The 16,975-nt window shown below is 34.6% G+C and overlaps 1 protein-coding gene across 1 annotated transcript; it reads right to left on the bottom strand.

The window, feature by feature from the left end:
• Positions 1 to 6,386: 6,386 nt before the first annotated feature.
• On the bottom strand, positions 6,387 to 7,730 carry LOC111375906 (UPF0481 protein At3g47200-like). Its single transcript, XM_022998822.1, has one exon. It carries the CDS (start codon positions 7,728 to 7,730, stop codon positions 6,387 to 6,389), a length of 1,344 nt encoding a protein of 447 aa, XP_022854590.1.
• Positions 7,731 to 16,975: the final 9,245 nt, after the last annotated feature.

A 16,975-nucleotide genomic window follows, 5' to 3' on the forward strand; every position in this document is an offset into this window, starting at 1 on the left:
TTAAACCTGTAACTTAGTCATTACCCCCACACTTCTAACACATACAAACACGTACTCTGGAACAAAACCCACCCCATTTCAAGACGCAAAATTCATCTTCCATACATCAAGATCAATTAATTTGAGCATACGTCAGTCAATTCATGCACAAATCTCACTCTCATTAACCCCAAAGGTATTAATCTTCTTTCTTCTCTTTTCTCAATGTTTTGGGTTGAGATTTACGTTTGTGTTTTCTAGGTATATAGAGGAGAATGGGTATGGTAGATGATGGGATTTTGGAGTTGTGTTGATCACCCTGAGGCTAGATTTCAATCACATATCCATTCAATTTTTAGGGCTTCCATATTATGGATACGTTATGTTCGATGGAATGCCTAAGTAATGGGTTTTGTGCATTATTGTGAATCTTGTATTTGACATGATTGATATATGTATTGGATTGCGTGTGAACTCCCATGGCAATTAAGTGGGAAAACACCATAGCCCACATTGACAAATATAAACATGACATAACTAGGCACACGGCACTCCACGTCCCCTACTTTGTCCCTCGATTTACCAACCCAAATGAAGTCCAAACGACTTGAATTTTGAATATCTGCTAGAGTAACATGAATACTTTCATATGCCTAAGATCACTTGACAAAATTTTGATTTTTCTCGACGATGCTCAGGGTGAAAATCCTTGGTCGATCATGGTCAATTTGAACAATTTGCATGGTTTTAGCTAAGTCTAGTCGGTAAGTCACGCTTTTTCGATACTATCCCTATCTTTGGACACAATTCATGCATCTTGAAGCAAGTTTGGGAGATTTGTACGTTACATTGGATCTTGCATGCCTTCTACTCTATCAGTTTATAACTATAAAAGGCTAATATTCGTATTTTGCACTTTTGCAGGATGCTGCCAAAGAGAACTTCAAAGAGGAAGGAAAAGGTCAGTTCTACATCAGGTACTATGCACACTAGAGAGCTTAAAGGGGGCATAAGAAGGTTCCTCATTCTAGAAGCTAGATCCCGATACTTAGATATTATTAGGCATTAGGCTTTAGTTGAAGAGAGACCGGTAAAACTAGATGACTTTTCTGGATTTAAGCTAATCATATTGGTTCAGAATTGTGGCAGGAAAAAAGTGGTGAAGAGACCACATCCTGTTTATGAAAGTTTAGTCCACGAGTTCTATGCCAATTTAAATAGTACAATAGACACCCTAAGATCAGAGCATCTACATCAGACTTGGGTATAGGGCAAATGGATCATGTTCTCACCCGAAGTCATCCATGATTATTATCAACTATCTTGGGTCAATGTGGTCCTGATCCTCGATGACTTCCATTGGAATGAAGTGGCTGAAAATATTGCTTGGGCATGAGAATGCCTAGCCACTACAAACTACTAAGTGGCATCAAATTGAGCTCACGCCATCCATAGCCATTCTATGGCTATTCATGTGCCCAAATATAAAACATACCACGTATTGGACTACATTCACTGATCCAAAGGTTGATTTTATCTACCAAAGGTTGGTTTTATCTACCATTTAGTACGGGGGCAGAAGATTGATCTATCTATGCTCGTCTACAATCAGATACATGCACTTGGTACATGGGGAGATCGACGGCCAGTTGAGCCAGGACAAGCGGCTTATGATGCTTAGATGTCGCAGGCTCCGCCACCACCTGTTGATGTTGATACACAGTTATTGAGATAGATGTCTTCTACCATGATCAGCTCTAGTCACGACATTTAAAGCCTTCAGTAAACATTCAGGGCCATGAGTACAGATATACATCAGGTGTGGGATGACATGCTAACCATCCGAAATTTTGTATCAAATGCTAGTTGACAGTCTATGGCGGTGAGAAGAGAGATAGATACCATAAACCGGAGGTTGGGCATGTATGTGGGCCAAGTGGACGGGATATAGCTGAGAGCTAATGAGACATGAGATCGTCTGGGTAGCATTGAGACAGAAATTAAATAGCAGTCTACTATGATTCAAGGTCTCCAGACCGAGCTATCCCAGCAATCTGAGTTGATGAGGCAAATTTCGGCACGACTACCTCTACTAAGAGGAGAAGACACCGCATGCCTAGTTTTCCAACACTACATCCATATTGATCAAGGGAGTGTCTATTATCCCACTTTTTAGCATTTATTTTATTTCTATCCTCAATTATGCTTGTTCCTAACTTTTACAGTATTTTAACATTCAGTTTGGGGTGGCATAATTTCTTACATTTTGGTATAATCTTTCATTGTACCGTTATTATTCATCAATAATTTGTTTAATTTACTGCATTTTGTGTGACCGAGTGTAGAAAAAGTATTTGTATGTTCTGCCTATTTTGTTTATGATTTTGTGTTCTTGTATGGATTTGATAGCCTTGTAGACAATGATGTGAATATTGGAATAGATATGTGCTAGGAACTGTGGATATGGTGCATGATTTGATTAACTCATACTTATTGATGTCAAACTTGACATTCTTTGTGCACGACACTCATGCTCTACAGGTTAAGTTAGTGATTGGATTCTTGAGCAGAGTAGGATAAACCCAATAAACTTCTATTGTGTTAACCTATAATCCATTTTTAGAGTAGTTTGGTGATGGTTGAGCAATTACAAGAGAACATTGAGATAAGTGGAGTTTCGTGCATGAAATTATACTGTATGGATTTGCCTATGACCAATGAGATGAAGATTAGGTAAAAGTCTTAAGTTGAGGGTTAGTTTTAGAGATTGAATGTCTGAAAAAGGGCGATAATATTAATCTATGTAAAAATAATACCTCTCTCAAAGCCTTCTTGACTTGAGCAAGTAAGCCTGTAAGGGTATTTTGAAACCTGGTATCCTAAAGTCAACTGGTTTGGGAGTCATCGGCCTAAAACTCACTACAAGAATCATGTAGAAAACCAAAAAGGAAAGAAGTTAATAAAAAGTCATCTTATCAAGCCTTTATAACTCAAGTGAATAAGTTAGCAAGGGTTTGAAATCTGGTGCCCTAAAATCAATTGGTTTGGGAGTCATGGGCGTAAAGCTCGCTACAGAGGTTATATGGAAAGCAAATGAGAAGATGGCAATAAAAAAAATAATAATAATTTTGAGCAAAGACACAATGGTAGTAAGTAAACCCGTAGACATTTGGTTAATAGAACTATACTTTTGATGCTAGACAAGTAGATTAGTTTAGTCTTAAAGGTTGAAGCAATGAAAAATAGGAGAGCCCCTACTTGTTGAAATATGAACTTGTGATAGTGAGATCTATCCAAACTAAGAGAAGGTAAGGGTTAAAGTTATTTAAACTCCTAACTTTAGAAAACACAGCGGGATAATTGACTGAAAAGAATAAGTTGGGAGGGCGTATATCTCAGAGCAAAGAAAGGATATGTATAACAATTACGGGCACGAGAGTAAACCTATCAAGAGCTTGATATGTTAACATGAGTTTACACACACATCGAGTTATGCATTTACAATTAAACGTTGATTTTATTTTTACATTGTGGAAACTATTTGTTAAGTTGATTACTGAATTCCAATCCTGAGACACGACAGGTTGTCAAGTCATGTTTTGTGTAGAGTTAAGTCACTATTTTGTTTGAGGACAAATAATAATTCAAGTTTGGGTGTTTGATAAGTGCATTTTTACATACTTATTTTGTAACAAAACATGACGAACTATTGATAAAAATGTTTGAATATGATTTCGTTTTTTAGGGCTATATTGATGGATATGGTTGAATTCAAGAAGAAGAAAAAAGAAAAAGGGCTAAAATGGAAGAAAATGAAAGTTTAGGGACCAAATGTAAATTAGCCAAAAGATGAATCAAAGGCATAAAAGAAGATGTTGAATGATGAAGGACGAATTTGTTGAGACTTGGAGTGTTGGGAAAAGAAAAGGAGAAAAGAGGTCAAAAGGCAAGAATTTGAAGTTCAGGGATCAAAATGCCACTTTTGGAAGAAAATTTATACCATCCGGTCACATGGTATAAACCACCATGAGGTCACATGGTGGTAATCAGATAAAAATCGGGGGCAATCATGCATAACCATGCGGTCGCATGGTACAAATGCGTCGTAAGATTTTCAGTTTCCTTTTTTTGTTTCAAACTCTTATGGAAAGAAGTTGTGGGACAGATATAAAAACCCTAGAGCCATCAAATTGAAGGGAAAATGCATTGAGAACATAGAGAATTGAGAAACATCAAGATCGATGGGATCACGCAAAGATTTAACTAGAATATTAACCCGGTGATGTCATATCTTCAATTTTCTTTAGGTTTTATTTTTCCCCCATGTTAGGCTAGATTAATCTGTACTAGGAGAACGATGAACCATGTGATGTAATCTTTGATTTCTAGTTTTACATTATTGACATTAAAACACATTACATGACTTTAAAAGGTTTATATATAATGATTTTCTTCCATAATTATGTGCACATGATTGTATGAGTTTGGTGGCTTATTTCATACATTCAAGAGAAGGAAATAGGCTCGACTAGGTATAAATAGTCATAGGGTCTGATATGGGATAGAGATATACCACTATGCCCTGCGTAAATCTCTAATAATTTACAAAAATCCATGCATTCTTGTATATTCATATCCTTCATAGAGATATAGTCGGATCGTATATGGGAGTAGGTTCAAGATTACTCGAGAAAAATTATTGGATAAAATTGGAATATTGATTCTTCAATCTTCAGTGTGGTCAATTTGTAGAACTAAGACTAAAAGAGATCGTTGCAGGGGGATTCGCAATCCTACTGCATTTCACATTCATTAATTTCATCGATTTTGCATTCAATTATCATTTTGCATTCAATTTCATTTAATTCATTTACAATTGTGTAAATAGTCTAGTTTAGGTATAATCAATTTACAACTATCACGTTTAACTAATTGGTTTTGGTTAAGGTCAAAATAGGTAAATTTAGGTTAACTCAATCTCCGTGGGACGACATTCGGAACTCTTCATTCTACTTTATTACTTTTACGAATCGTACACTTGCTGTGTTAAACTCGAAATAATATTTTCGTGAACAATTCACTTAGCAAAGAATCGCATTTATCATGCAAGGACAAAGCATATGCAGGTCTATTACTATCTTACGGGAATGACTTTGGAGGATGGAATCTTAACACTTGAGAAGATTCAATGGAGTCAGAATTCTACTGAATTAGTCTCCAAGTAGGTAAGGATTGTTTAGAAATTTGTATTCTTTTAAAATTCTATTAATAAACTAGAACTACTTGTAAAATCTGATTTTGCCCTAACTTATCTTATAAATAGGGAGACACCCTTAGACTTTATGATTACCATCAAAAACAGAGAAAGAGATGTTTGAGAAAATAGGTTTTCAATTTTCTCTTATAATCATTTTTTTCTAAAAATAGTGATATTGCAATAGTGGGAGAGGACGTAATATCACATTGAAGTAAATCCCTACAAATTTTATATGTTCTTAAATGTTTATTTTTCTTTCTACAAATTGATTGCTCTCAATAGAATAAAATTAAGGTTTATAATTTTCGAAAGTTAATATAGGAAAACATCCTGTCTACTAAAAGATGACGTTGCATCTCGTGAATGGGACAACTATAGTTGGAGTTCATGAGTTGGAGATGGCTGGTTCTCGGGAAATTGTAATGAATGCAGTTGTTGCAGGCAGCAAGCACAGCCGAGAACTTTCTAACGGCTAGTTTTGTCATATTTAGCCCCCGTTTGAGCCACATTATTGTAAAAATGAGAATGAAAAATACAGTCGTTATGAACTCCACATAAGAGATAAAAAGTCAAATATGGTAGCTTGATATGATGGATAACAGTCATATTTTTCATTTTAATGAGGAAATAATGAGACTCAAACAGGACCTTAATGTATTAGATTAGAATTGTGGCAGGTCCCGGTAAACAATACTCTTTTCCAATCTTATTTCCCTTAGCCCTTGAACTATTGGTTTTTTGTTTCATAAGATGTTGATGTTTCTATCAACCCATCTTGAACAAGCGATATTAAGTATTGTGAACGGTTAAAATATCATAATCAACAACTTTTCCTTCTCTTACTTTTTTTTCTGAAAACGATGGTGCTGTAAATGATATCCTCAAGGCATGGCAGTGAAGCTAACAACTTAAGGGCATAGTTTGTATCCAGATTACAAACATTCAAAATATGAACTCAAGAACTTACAACCATTGTTTTCCATCTATGTCATTCAAAAACATTTGTTATAACACTACTCTGATAGATTTGAATTATAATAATAAAAACATATATTAATATAATGAATTCAAATGCATTAAACCTCTCTCGTTTGGAATAGTCGAAAAACATGGCAACTAAAACTTGAAGAAAGGAATCTGACACACACCTTTACTTGAGATTCATTGTGTAATAGGTCTGAAGAAAAGTCAAGAATAGAAGAGAAGTGGCAGCAAGTAAGGCAATAAATGTCCATGGATTGCGAAAATAATTATGAATTAGTTCAGCAATCCATGTTTTTGCCTTGCTGCTGCAGTGCTCCTCAATTCCCATCTTCACATCCTCAAAAATACTGTCAACCACAAGTCCACAAGTATCAATTTCTTTGATTACTTCCACAACTTTTTCATCGCTGTCAAGGGCGCTGAAGAATATCTTATTTTCTCTCAGTTCCTTCACATCTTCAGGTTTAACAATGAGCGATTTCAAGAAATTAACGTAACATGTTATAGGAATGCCAGTGTCGCTTTCTGGAGACGCTTCATATGCAATCATGTGTGTAAAGAATAGCTTGGAATGGGTATTGAATAGAAGAACCGGGAGTTGAAGCTGCCCATAAAATGGGTAGGATTTGAACTTGATATTCTTCAAACAATATGAACTAGGTTTGAAGTGGATGCCTTTTGCTTTGAGATCAGTGACTGAACGAGATTGACGATCGTATTTCACAAATTCATTCGGATTTTCTTTCCTCCACAGCTGCCGTTGAACTTTATTAACAGACTGGACAAGGTTTTTTCCTGCATTATCCAATTCTTCGACAAGTAGTCTATGAAAAGCGTCCAGAAGGTGAAGTGGTTGCCTTTTATCTTCTCGAATTCTTGTTATCCTGCTATCCGCAAAAACAAGGAAACTTGAGAATTTACAAAGTAACATAGATCCTTCTCCATTTATTAATTTAATCAAGAGCTTAATAACCCAGAGTGGAATTTGATTCTCCAGTAAATACATATCGACGAATGCAAATGTTATTACAGACATTCCAAGATGTTGACAGAAGTGGATAGTTTTTTCTTCATCTCCCAAGGCAATCTTCATAAGATATACTGCGAAACATGCATCTAGAAGCATCATTTCTGTCAGTGCTCCGTCATCATATGCATCTCTCGAAACTCCAACATAACAATTTCTAATCTGGTCGATAACTTTAAAGATCTGGCAGTAGAAGAATTGTTTGCCTTTGCCGCTGCTAGAAACAAAGATTTTAAGGACTTTATGCTTGAATTCTTCTGCCATACCAAGTTCTTGCAAGCCATGGTAATAAGGGCCAAAGGAAACCATCTTAGGTGTGTAGTAATCCTCTTTGCTGTGTTTATTGAATCGCACAAGTTGGGGCACTTTATGTATTCGGCGACCATCGAAATACTGACGATGATCTTCATCTTCATCTTCTGTAATTGGAATTTTATATTCGATATCTCTGTTGTTATTTGCTGAAGGGTCTTGGTCATCCATTACTTTCAAAAATTGAAATTTCCCATTTCTGAATGCTAGATTTATCACGGTTGATGGAATGGCCGATTAGAAACTGCACAGCTGTTTCCACTCTCTCAATAAGTCAAGTCCTGTGCTACCAGACAAATATTACACCTTTTCCAAAAAATAAATTACAACTTTTTCAATGATGCTCTTAATAATTGCAGTAGTTTCTATTTACTAACCCTTGAAACCAAAATCAGGAAATTTCATTAAATGTCCATTTTTACCTAGTCATTTGTAAAAATATCCATTATTACAAACCATTACAAAAATGTCCAATTTGAAGAAATTTAGACTAAAATACCCTTATTAACAATTTTTAATTCCACACTAAGACAAAAAAATGGACATTTTTGCAAAATTGTTATTGACGACTAAAATTTTAAAACATAACCTCTCATATTTATTTCAAAAGTATACATGTTAAATCACAATAAATGCTATATTTTTCGTTGACTCAGAAATGTCGAGAACGACATTTTCAAGTGTAGAGAAATGTCATGTTCAAAATAAAATGTCATTCTAGACAAATGAAACGATGTTCAAATGTCGAGAATGACATATGTAATATCGAGAATGTCTCCGTGACACGGAGGCACTTGCCTCCGTATCACGGAGACGTGATTTTTTCATTTTTTTTAATGAAACGGTATTTAAATGTCGAGAATGACATATGTAATGTCGAGAATGTCTCCGTGGCATGAAGGCAAATGTCGAGAATGTCTCCGTGACACGGAGATGTGATTTTTTTGTTTTTTTTAAATGAAACAGTGTTCAAATATCGAGAATGATATATGTAATGTCGAGAATGTCTCCATGACACGGAGGCAAATGTCGAGAATGTCTCCGTGCCTCCGGAGACGTGATTTTTTTGTTTTTTTTTTTTTTTAAAGTATCATATTTTTTGTTTTCACGTTATTTTTTTAAAGTATTATATTTTCTTTCTTTTTTTTTTTTTTGTAGTCCGAATTTATTTTAATGTAACTTATCATGAAGCTACTTCTCAAAATTCGTGACAAATTGATAAAAAAAATCAAATGTCGAGAATATCATTTCAAAATGTAGCTTTTCATTAAGGGTATAATAGACAAATTGACACTAAATTCAAATGAGTGAACATTTTTCAACTCATACTCTTAAAATTGGATATTCTTGAAAATGCCTCTACCAAAATTTATCGTGGTCGTCAAACCATTTTTTTTTTAATCTTGATCACTTAATGGCCTGTCTGGATCGACTAATTAGTGGAAAATGGGCCTTTGAAATACATAATTTCTGTAGCATTTCTGGCACTTGTCAGACATAAAAATAGGGATTTTTTCTCCAAATTTCACAATTGCTCTCCTCATTTACAGCCACACGTTATCCAAAGACTTTGAGCTACCGACATATGTAGGGGCAAAATCGTTAAATAGCCTAACATATGTTCTGACGAGTTGGCAGCTCTTGCCCTCATTTTTAATTGATAACGGTCCGTTTTCTCCTAATTAATCCGTCCAGTCAGGCGCTAAATCTCGTTTTTGTTTCAACGTCATCACTCTTCAGTCCAACCATCTAGAAAAACTGATATTGTCAAACGTAAAAAATTCGAAGTCAATTATGTCAAGCTTAATTAAAATATAAAAGGAAAGAAAAATAGAAGAAAAACGAAAGTTGACAAGTCAAGCGGAGCATCGTTCAGTATTAATCCCATTTCCCATATATAAATCCATTTACAAACTAATTGCATACACATTATTCGATTGTGTAGTAAGGGTTTTCCACTATTAAACTTTAATTTCTCAATTTAATTTCGAAATGTAAATAAAAAGTTACTCAAAAGTTAAGTTAACATCTAGTTTTTTAATTATTAGTTTAAATTTAATTTTATCAAAGGAAAACTATTGGATTAAGCATAAGAAGCTATGAAAATAATTGTAAAACTAAACATTATACACCATATCTTAGGCAGTAATGAAGATCGGGACAAAGTTCAAACCTAGTTGATTCCACATATCTATGAGAGGAAAATTTTAAATATTTTCAAATTTGGGTAAATTACTTATACTATTACATTACCTGTGATTACGTCATTTGTAAAATAACATGTGTTGTAGAAGCTCTCTCAAATGATCCTCAAATTGGTGATTTTTGGACTCAGTCTAACGTACCTTTCTCAACCAACAATCAATCCAATCGGCTTCAAACTACAACCAATTTAATTAATCTCGGTTGCCATTCAATTTTATCCACGTAGGACAAGAAAATATGATGATTTGTGGCTACGAAGGCTAGGAGAATACACCACAAAGGTATACTATGAAGGAACCACCAATTGCACACGGTAAACAAGTGTTTTGGACACTTCTAAAGGCTATTTTTCACACACCAAAGGGGGCAGCTGGGATTCCACTTTTTCTCACACAAAATTTCACAAAACATCACAAGAAAGTGGTTAAGGTTATAGCCATATATATACTTTAGGGTTAGGCTTTAAGTTGGACCATTAAAGAGGTAAATGGACCAAGATTCAAGCCATCTAAGAGGAAATACAATTGGGTCGGGTGTAGCTCATTGACTTGGTTGTTGGACTTATTTCATTCGTTGATCTATGCCTATGAAATAATATTAACCCACGTCAACATCAAAACCCGAGATTTATTGGGTATCAGAAACCCAACAAATCTCCACCTTGATACCCAGTAAATCTGCAAGCAATCAAAACACACAATTAGCACTTGCATAATCAAGGTAGCTAATAAAATTGGATCACAGACCTTATCTCGTGTTTTCAACCTGAAACACATACCATACCTGCTCCATATACTCACCAGGGCTAAGGTCAAAAATATCCAAGTAGAAGCAAATATTTAACAGTATACAATTAAGAGCAAATACACATGCAATGACGATATACTATAGGATAACATACATAAATCTTTTTAGAAACACATTCACATAGAAGCATAAATTAACACCAAGTCAATGAAACCATGGTCAACTACATATGCAACACATGCATAAATGACCCTACGAAAAGATCTCACCACACTTATCATATCTCATTCCGTGTTACTCACACCTAGAGAACACATATCTCCTCTTATTGCCCACCAAGCTTACTAGACTGATCACCCAACTCATGTCTAACTGGTAGGTCACAGTAGATCCTACCTAAGTCCACGGGATAATCCTCTATCTCCACATCACTTCTCCTAACCTACATCGATAATGGGTCCCCACCTAACAGAAATGATCTCTTTCACACTCCACCTGATCAAGGTCTCTTTACAGATAAAGGATTCTAGACATTTGATCACATCTCCACTCATGATCCAAATGTCACACTCCACATCCCCGGTACAAACCACAATGTACCCCTCGGCATCTACACTCCATCTTACCAAAAGATACACTACACACTGCTAGTACATCCTTACCCACTATGCATGCAAGCAATTACACCAAGTAATCCTATTGTCTCAAATTTATGCAAATGCACATATCAAATACATTGAAATGTAATAGATAATCATGCAAAAAAATTTAGACAATCGTACACATGTAGAAAGGATCACACATAGATGTATATGCAGTAACTAGATTTACTCTCAATAAATCTCACTAGGGTCATAACTCGACCCCTCAACCACATTCATCTCACCTCTCACATTACCCTTCTGCTTATCCTTCTTCTTGGGACAGTCCCTAATAAAGTGTCCAGACTTACCACAGTTGTAACACCGTTTACCACTAGACTTATCTCGTCACTTGCCATTCTTCTTACTACCCTCACCACTCGAGTCACTACTCGAATCACTACCTTCTTGAGTTCTACCTAAATTCATTTGCTTAAATTTCATCTTACTCCTCATTATATGTAACTCGCCACTCCTCTTATCCTTTTTTTCAGCCTTAATCTCCATCTCCTTACTTCTAAGCGAGTCTATGAAAATCTTGGGTGTTAAGGTGTCCCTACCATACTTAATTGCATTCTTAACTTCCCTATATGAATCAAGCATGGAATTAAGAAAGATAATAGCCTTATACATTTCAGATACCTTTTCATCACAATTAACGATGTGTTGAACTAACTTGTTAAAGATATTCAAATTGTCATCAAGATCCTTTGAAGGATCCATTTTAAAACTGAAATTTTTTTTCAAGCAAGTACAGTTTATTAGGAGTAGACTTAAACAAATATAAGTCCTCCAACTTTTCTCAAAGTTATTTAGTTGAATCAAGCTTTCCAGCTTTTCTTAAAACGGTGTTAGACAGGTGTAAAATAATTGAAGTGTATACAAGTTCATCATACTCTTATTTTTGTGCTTCTGTTAAATTTGTAGAAAATTTGCCATCTATGACTTTTGAAACTTTTGTTGGACCAAAATACCCTTCATCTTTTGTTGTCAAATAAAAAAATTTCCTTTCCCATTAAAAATTCCAATTTCAAAGTGTGAAGACATTTTAAAGAAAAATAGAACAATCAAAAACATAGATAGGTCAAACAAAGTTATCATACGGCTGCAATATAGACCGTTCTAGATTTCCAAGGTCTTGTAAGATTCACAATCTTAAATCAAGAGAATATTCGAACAGGTCAAGTCCAGGTGTTCTAGTGGGATAATTAATGCAAACACAAAGGAATATTAGCAAAAAATTCAAATTTTCACTCAATACAGTAAATTAAATACAGAAGCAGTTATTAACTTGCAATTAAATCCAATAATTCAAATAGGGCAAATAATTCTTAAATTTTCTAGCACAAGCAATGGTTGCCAAGCAATGACAACCCCCAATCCTAATGATCACCCTGCATGATGATCTGCTAGTACGATAATGTAAAAGTTTCAGCCAATTTATCAGAGCAGACCAATCTAAGTCTGTAAATTATGAGATACGCGAATTTAACACTTTAGGACCACCACTAATTGTCCAAAAGTCTCTGGAAACTACAGCAACCAAGAAATCACAATCGAAGTCTGAACGTCTGAAGAACAATGCTGTCCAGATTCTACTGTAGACCTTGAAATAGAAAATTTTCAACACGAAAAATGTCAGAAATAATGTAAGAAACAGACTGCCTGTAGAGACCGTAGCCAGATTATAGCTCACGCGCCTCTCTCCTCTCTATGCGTGGGCTTCACGCGCTGTCCTACAGGGTCCATCCCCACTTGCATGTCACGTTAGTGGTCTCCATTTTCCAAAACTCCTTCTGGATGTACTAGAAAACGCAAAAAACAACGACTAATTTTGACAGTTTTTGGACAGCTTCTTCGATCTGATTTATACTGCAATTTTTGGACACTTTTGGTATGTTTCACAAGCCAAAACTATGACCTTGAAGATCTGATACGAAATGTTGTAGAAAATATCTTAAATAATCTTCAAATTAGTGATTTTCAGACTCAGTCCAATGTACCTTTCCCAATCAACAACCATTCCAATCTGCTCCAAACTACAACCAATCTAATTTACCTTGATTGCTATTCAATCTTACCCACGTAGGACAAGAAAAGATGATGATTTGTGGCCACAAAGGCTAGGAGAAGACATTACAAAGATATCCTATAAAGGAACCACCAATTGTACACAGTAAAGAAGCGTTTTGGACACTTCTAGAGGCTATTTTTCACACACCAAAGGGGGAAGCCGGGATTCCTCTTTTTCTTACACAAAACATTACAAGAAAGTGTCTAGGGTTATAGCCATATATATACTCTAGGGTTAGGCTTTAAGTTGGACCATTAAAGAGGTAAACGGGCCAAGATTCAAGCCATCCAAGAGGGAATACAATTGGACCGGGTGTTGTTGGACTTATTTTATTCATCGGCCTATGCCTATGAAATAATATTAACCTGCGTTAACATGATAGCCCGAGATTTATTGGGGATCAAAAATCCAACAACATGATTACTATGAAACCACTATGATGTACATGGAAGCAGAGCAAAAATCACTGAGGCCAACACCTCCAAGATCATCTGGAAAAACATGATTTGTAGGTTCAAAATTTTCCATTCATTTGTATCAGACAATGGGAGGCAATTAAACTACAAGAAGGTCATAGATTTGTGCGAAGAATTGGAAATCAAGAAACATTTCTCAACACCCCATCATCCTCAAGCGAAAGCCAACTGAAATGGTCAATAAAACCATCAAATATAACCTGAAAAGGAAGTTGACACGTCAAAAGGGGCCTAGGTGGACAAGCTCCCCCAAGTACTAAGGGAAATTCCTCCCACGCATCCAAATACAATAGAAGAGACCCCATTTTTTATGGCATATAGGGCGAGGCTATGAGACTGTTGAGGTAGGATTACCTTCATCTCATCGCCTACATTTCAATAAGATATCTATTGACGAATTAGAAAAATGAGAACTCGACTTCCTTGAAGAAAGGAAGGATGATTCCCAAGTAAAGCTTACCTCATATCGAAGGAAGATGGCTTAGTACTACAGCACAAGGGTGAAGAAAAAGTCATTTCGAAACAGCGACCTCACATTGAGAAAGTTCTTCTAAAGAGCTAGGCAATTGGGCCCTGATTGGGAGGGCGCCTATTGGATCTCAAAGGAGCTAAGGCCAAGAACTTGTAGAACTGAAGATTTGGATGGAAAGGCATAGCTTCATCCCTGAAATGATGAAAACCCGAAAATCTATTACTAATAAGTGTGGCTCACTTATCTGACTAGATATTCTTTCCCAACTTATGAAATAATTCTATCAATAAAAGTACTTTTTTCATCAATGAATTCATTTCTACTTGAATCCCTTCCATGGATGAAACAAACACCATAGAGGAGGTCTTTGTATGGAAGAGCCAACCCCCTTGCAAAGAACATGATCCACCTCGGAAGGAAATGTACGAAGCACCCTTATGAGTGGAGATGAACACAGTTTGATTTGGACGGTTTGTGACAAATTTTCAAATCAAACCACTTAAAGTGATTGGAAATATTTTCATACCAAACCAAATCGCTTAGAGTGATTGGAAATATTTTCATACCAAACCAAACCACTTCCATTTCTAAACAAAACCAAACCAAATCATTTTTTTTCCAGTTTGGTTCGATTTAAAACAACGATTTAACAAAAATAACATGTATTGAATAAGTTAAATTATAAATATTAGCCTAAAATTTCACGTTAAAACATAGATAGTTTCATTAAAATATTACAATTCAAATTTTTATAATTTTAATCAATATAATGCAATAACATGATATAAACATTTTGATCTCCTAGTGGATACTAATTGGCACAACATCGATTATAATATGTGATTCATTTCCTCCATAAAGATGAGAACATTATAGATGAATTCATCGATTATAGTTGGATGACATAGAATAATTAATAAAAGAAAATGAATGAAAATATCGAATATGATAAAACATTTTACAACATTTTGTGAATCACTCAATTCTTCTCCTTCATCCAGAAAATGAGGAATTACCATAGATTCCTTGTTACTATGCAACTAATTTTTAGGGCAAATCACTACCTCAACCGTATTTGCTCAACAAAATCCTAAAGAAATCAAGAATTCAACCACTAATAGAAAATTTATCCCAAAAATGTTGTGGATATTTGAAAAGCTAACACATCTTTACTAATTTGGAGGCTTTGCATTGAATAATATATCAAAAGACTCATTAATTAAATCTTCAAAAAAAAAAAAAAATGATTTATGTAATACCTAATGCTATCTAGCAATTAATAGTAAAATTTAGAAACCAAGTTAAAATGTAAATGATCAATTGAGTGGCTTGCTCAGAAAATTGAAACGTAAAAATAAAAAATGTTTTCAACTAAAAAATTACCATAAAATAAGAAGATTTGATAATCTGGCTTAAAAATATAGCCAAAATTCGAGAAAAATATTAGTGGAAAGAAAAGAAATATGTAAGATTGAATTAAAATATAAATTTAATTGTCTTCTCAACTGTAATGGATGATTGATGAATATAATTCAACAGCAATTGTTTAACCCTTCATTCAATTTGAGTGTTTTGCGTTTACAATTGTGATAACTGATGGATATTTGGGTTTGATTTAATTAATTAATTGAGCTAAATAATTATATATTTAGGAATTGAGTTTAGTTGGATTATGTCTAATATTGATGTATCTTTTAACTAGGGCGTTTTTAGTTTAAATTGAGTTGGACAAAATTTAAATCAATTTATTTTCAATTTTTTTGGTAAGTAGTTTGGCGGTTTGAAAAAGTAGTTTGGCGGTTTGAAACGATTAACAAAGATTGAAACTTAAATTAAACCACATCGAAAGCAATTTAGTTTGGTTCAAAACCAAATCGTTGATGGATCCATGTAGATCCAAACCAACGATTTCGAAAAAGTGGTTTTGGTTTGATTTTATGGTTTGACGATTGTTGTTCAGCTTTACTTATGGGGCTAACCTTGAAAAACCTACAATGCGAACCCCTTACATGGATCGACCAAACACCATGGGGAAAGTCTACACACGGAAGATTCACCCCCTTGCAAAGAAAAAAAAATGATCCTATGAAAAGTCTCGAACGAGCAAAATTTACATCATTTTTTAAAGTTTCCAGATATCACTTAAAGGTTCTATTTAGCCAATTTATTTTGACCACATGTGCAGAATTATACAACTAAAAGCAACAAGTTACTTTTTAATTCTTTCTAGATGGTTAATCAAACAAGTCAAATTATCCTATGTTGAACTATCATAGTTTATGATATGAAAGCAATAAACAACACAACAATTGTTGATGTAATACTCCAAAAATTTATGCTAGTTTAAATTTCTTTAAGATGTCGATTTAACTTTCAATACTATTTTTGGCCATAAGAAAATGGAACACCACCTTTGTAGTAGTTAATGTTAGAGGTAGCTAATGACTACAAGCATGAGGTGTTAAATGTTGTGTTTACATGAAGTGGTTATTAATTAGTCGAACCTTAAGTCAAGTATGAAATTGAATGTGGTCGATTATTTTTGTTAGGACTTCAATTGACCAAATGATTAAATTAAGTTATGATCCACAATTTTTGAATTTGTAAGTTGGAAATAAGTTAAGATTTGGGATACATTTGCTAATAATGAAAGATAGAGGGTTGGATTCTATTAGTAGGAAGATTAGAGATTTCCTTTGCAAATATAGGTTTTTAGGCTACTAATTACCTATAATTAGCCCCACTTGTTATCCATCACCACCATACATTTGGATCATGGATTAAACAAGTGTAAAGTTATA

This window comes from Olea europaea, unplaced genomic scaffold (genome assembly GCF_002742605.1).
Source record: "Olea europaea var. sylvestris unplaced genomic scaffold, O_europaea_v1 scaffold143, whole genome shotgun sequence".
NCBI lineage: Eukaryota > Viridiplantae > Streptophyta > Magnoliopsida > Lamiales > Oleaceae > Olea > Olea europaea.

Coding starts and splice junctions, on each gene's coding strand:
- LOC111375906 (XM_022998822.1), bottom strand. CDS start 7,730: ATGGATGACCAAGACCCTTCAGCAAATAACAACAGAGATATCGAATAT.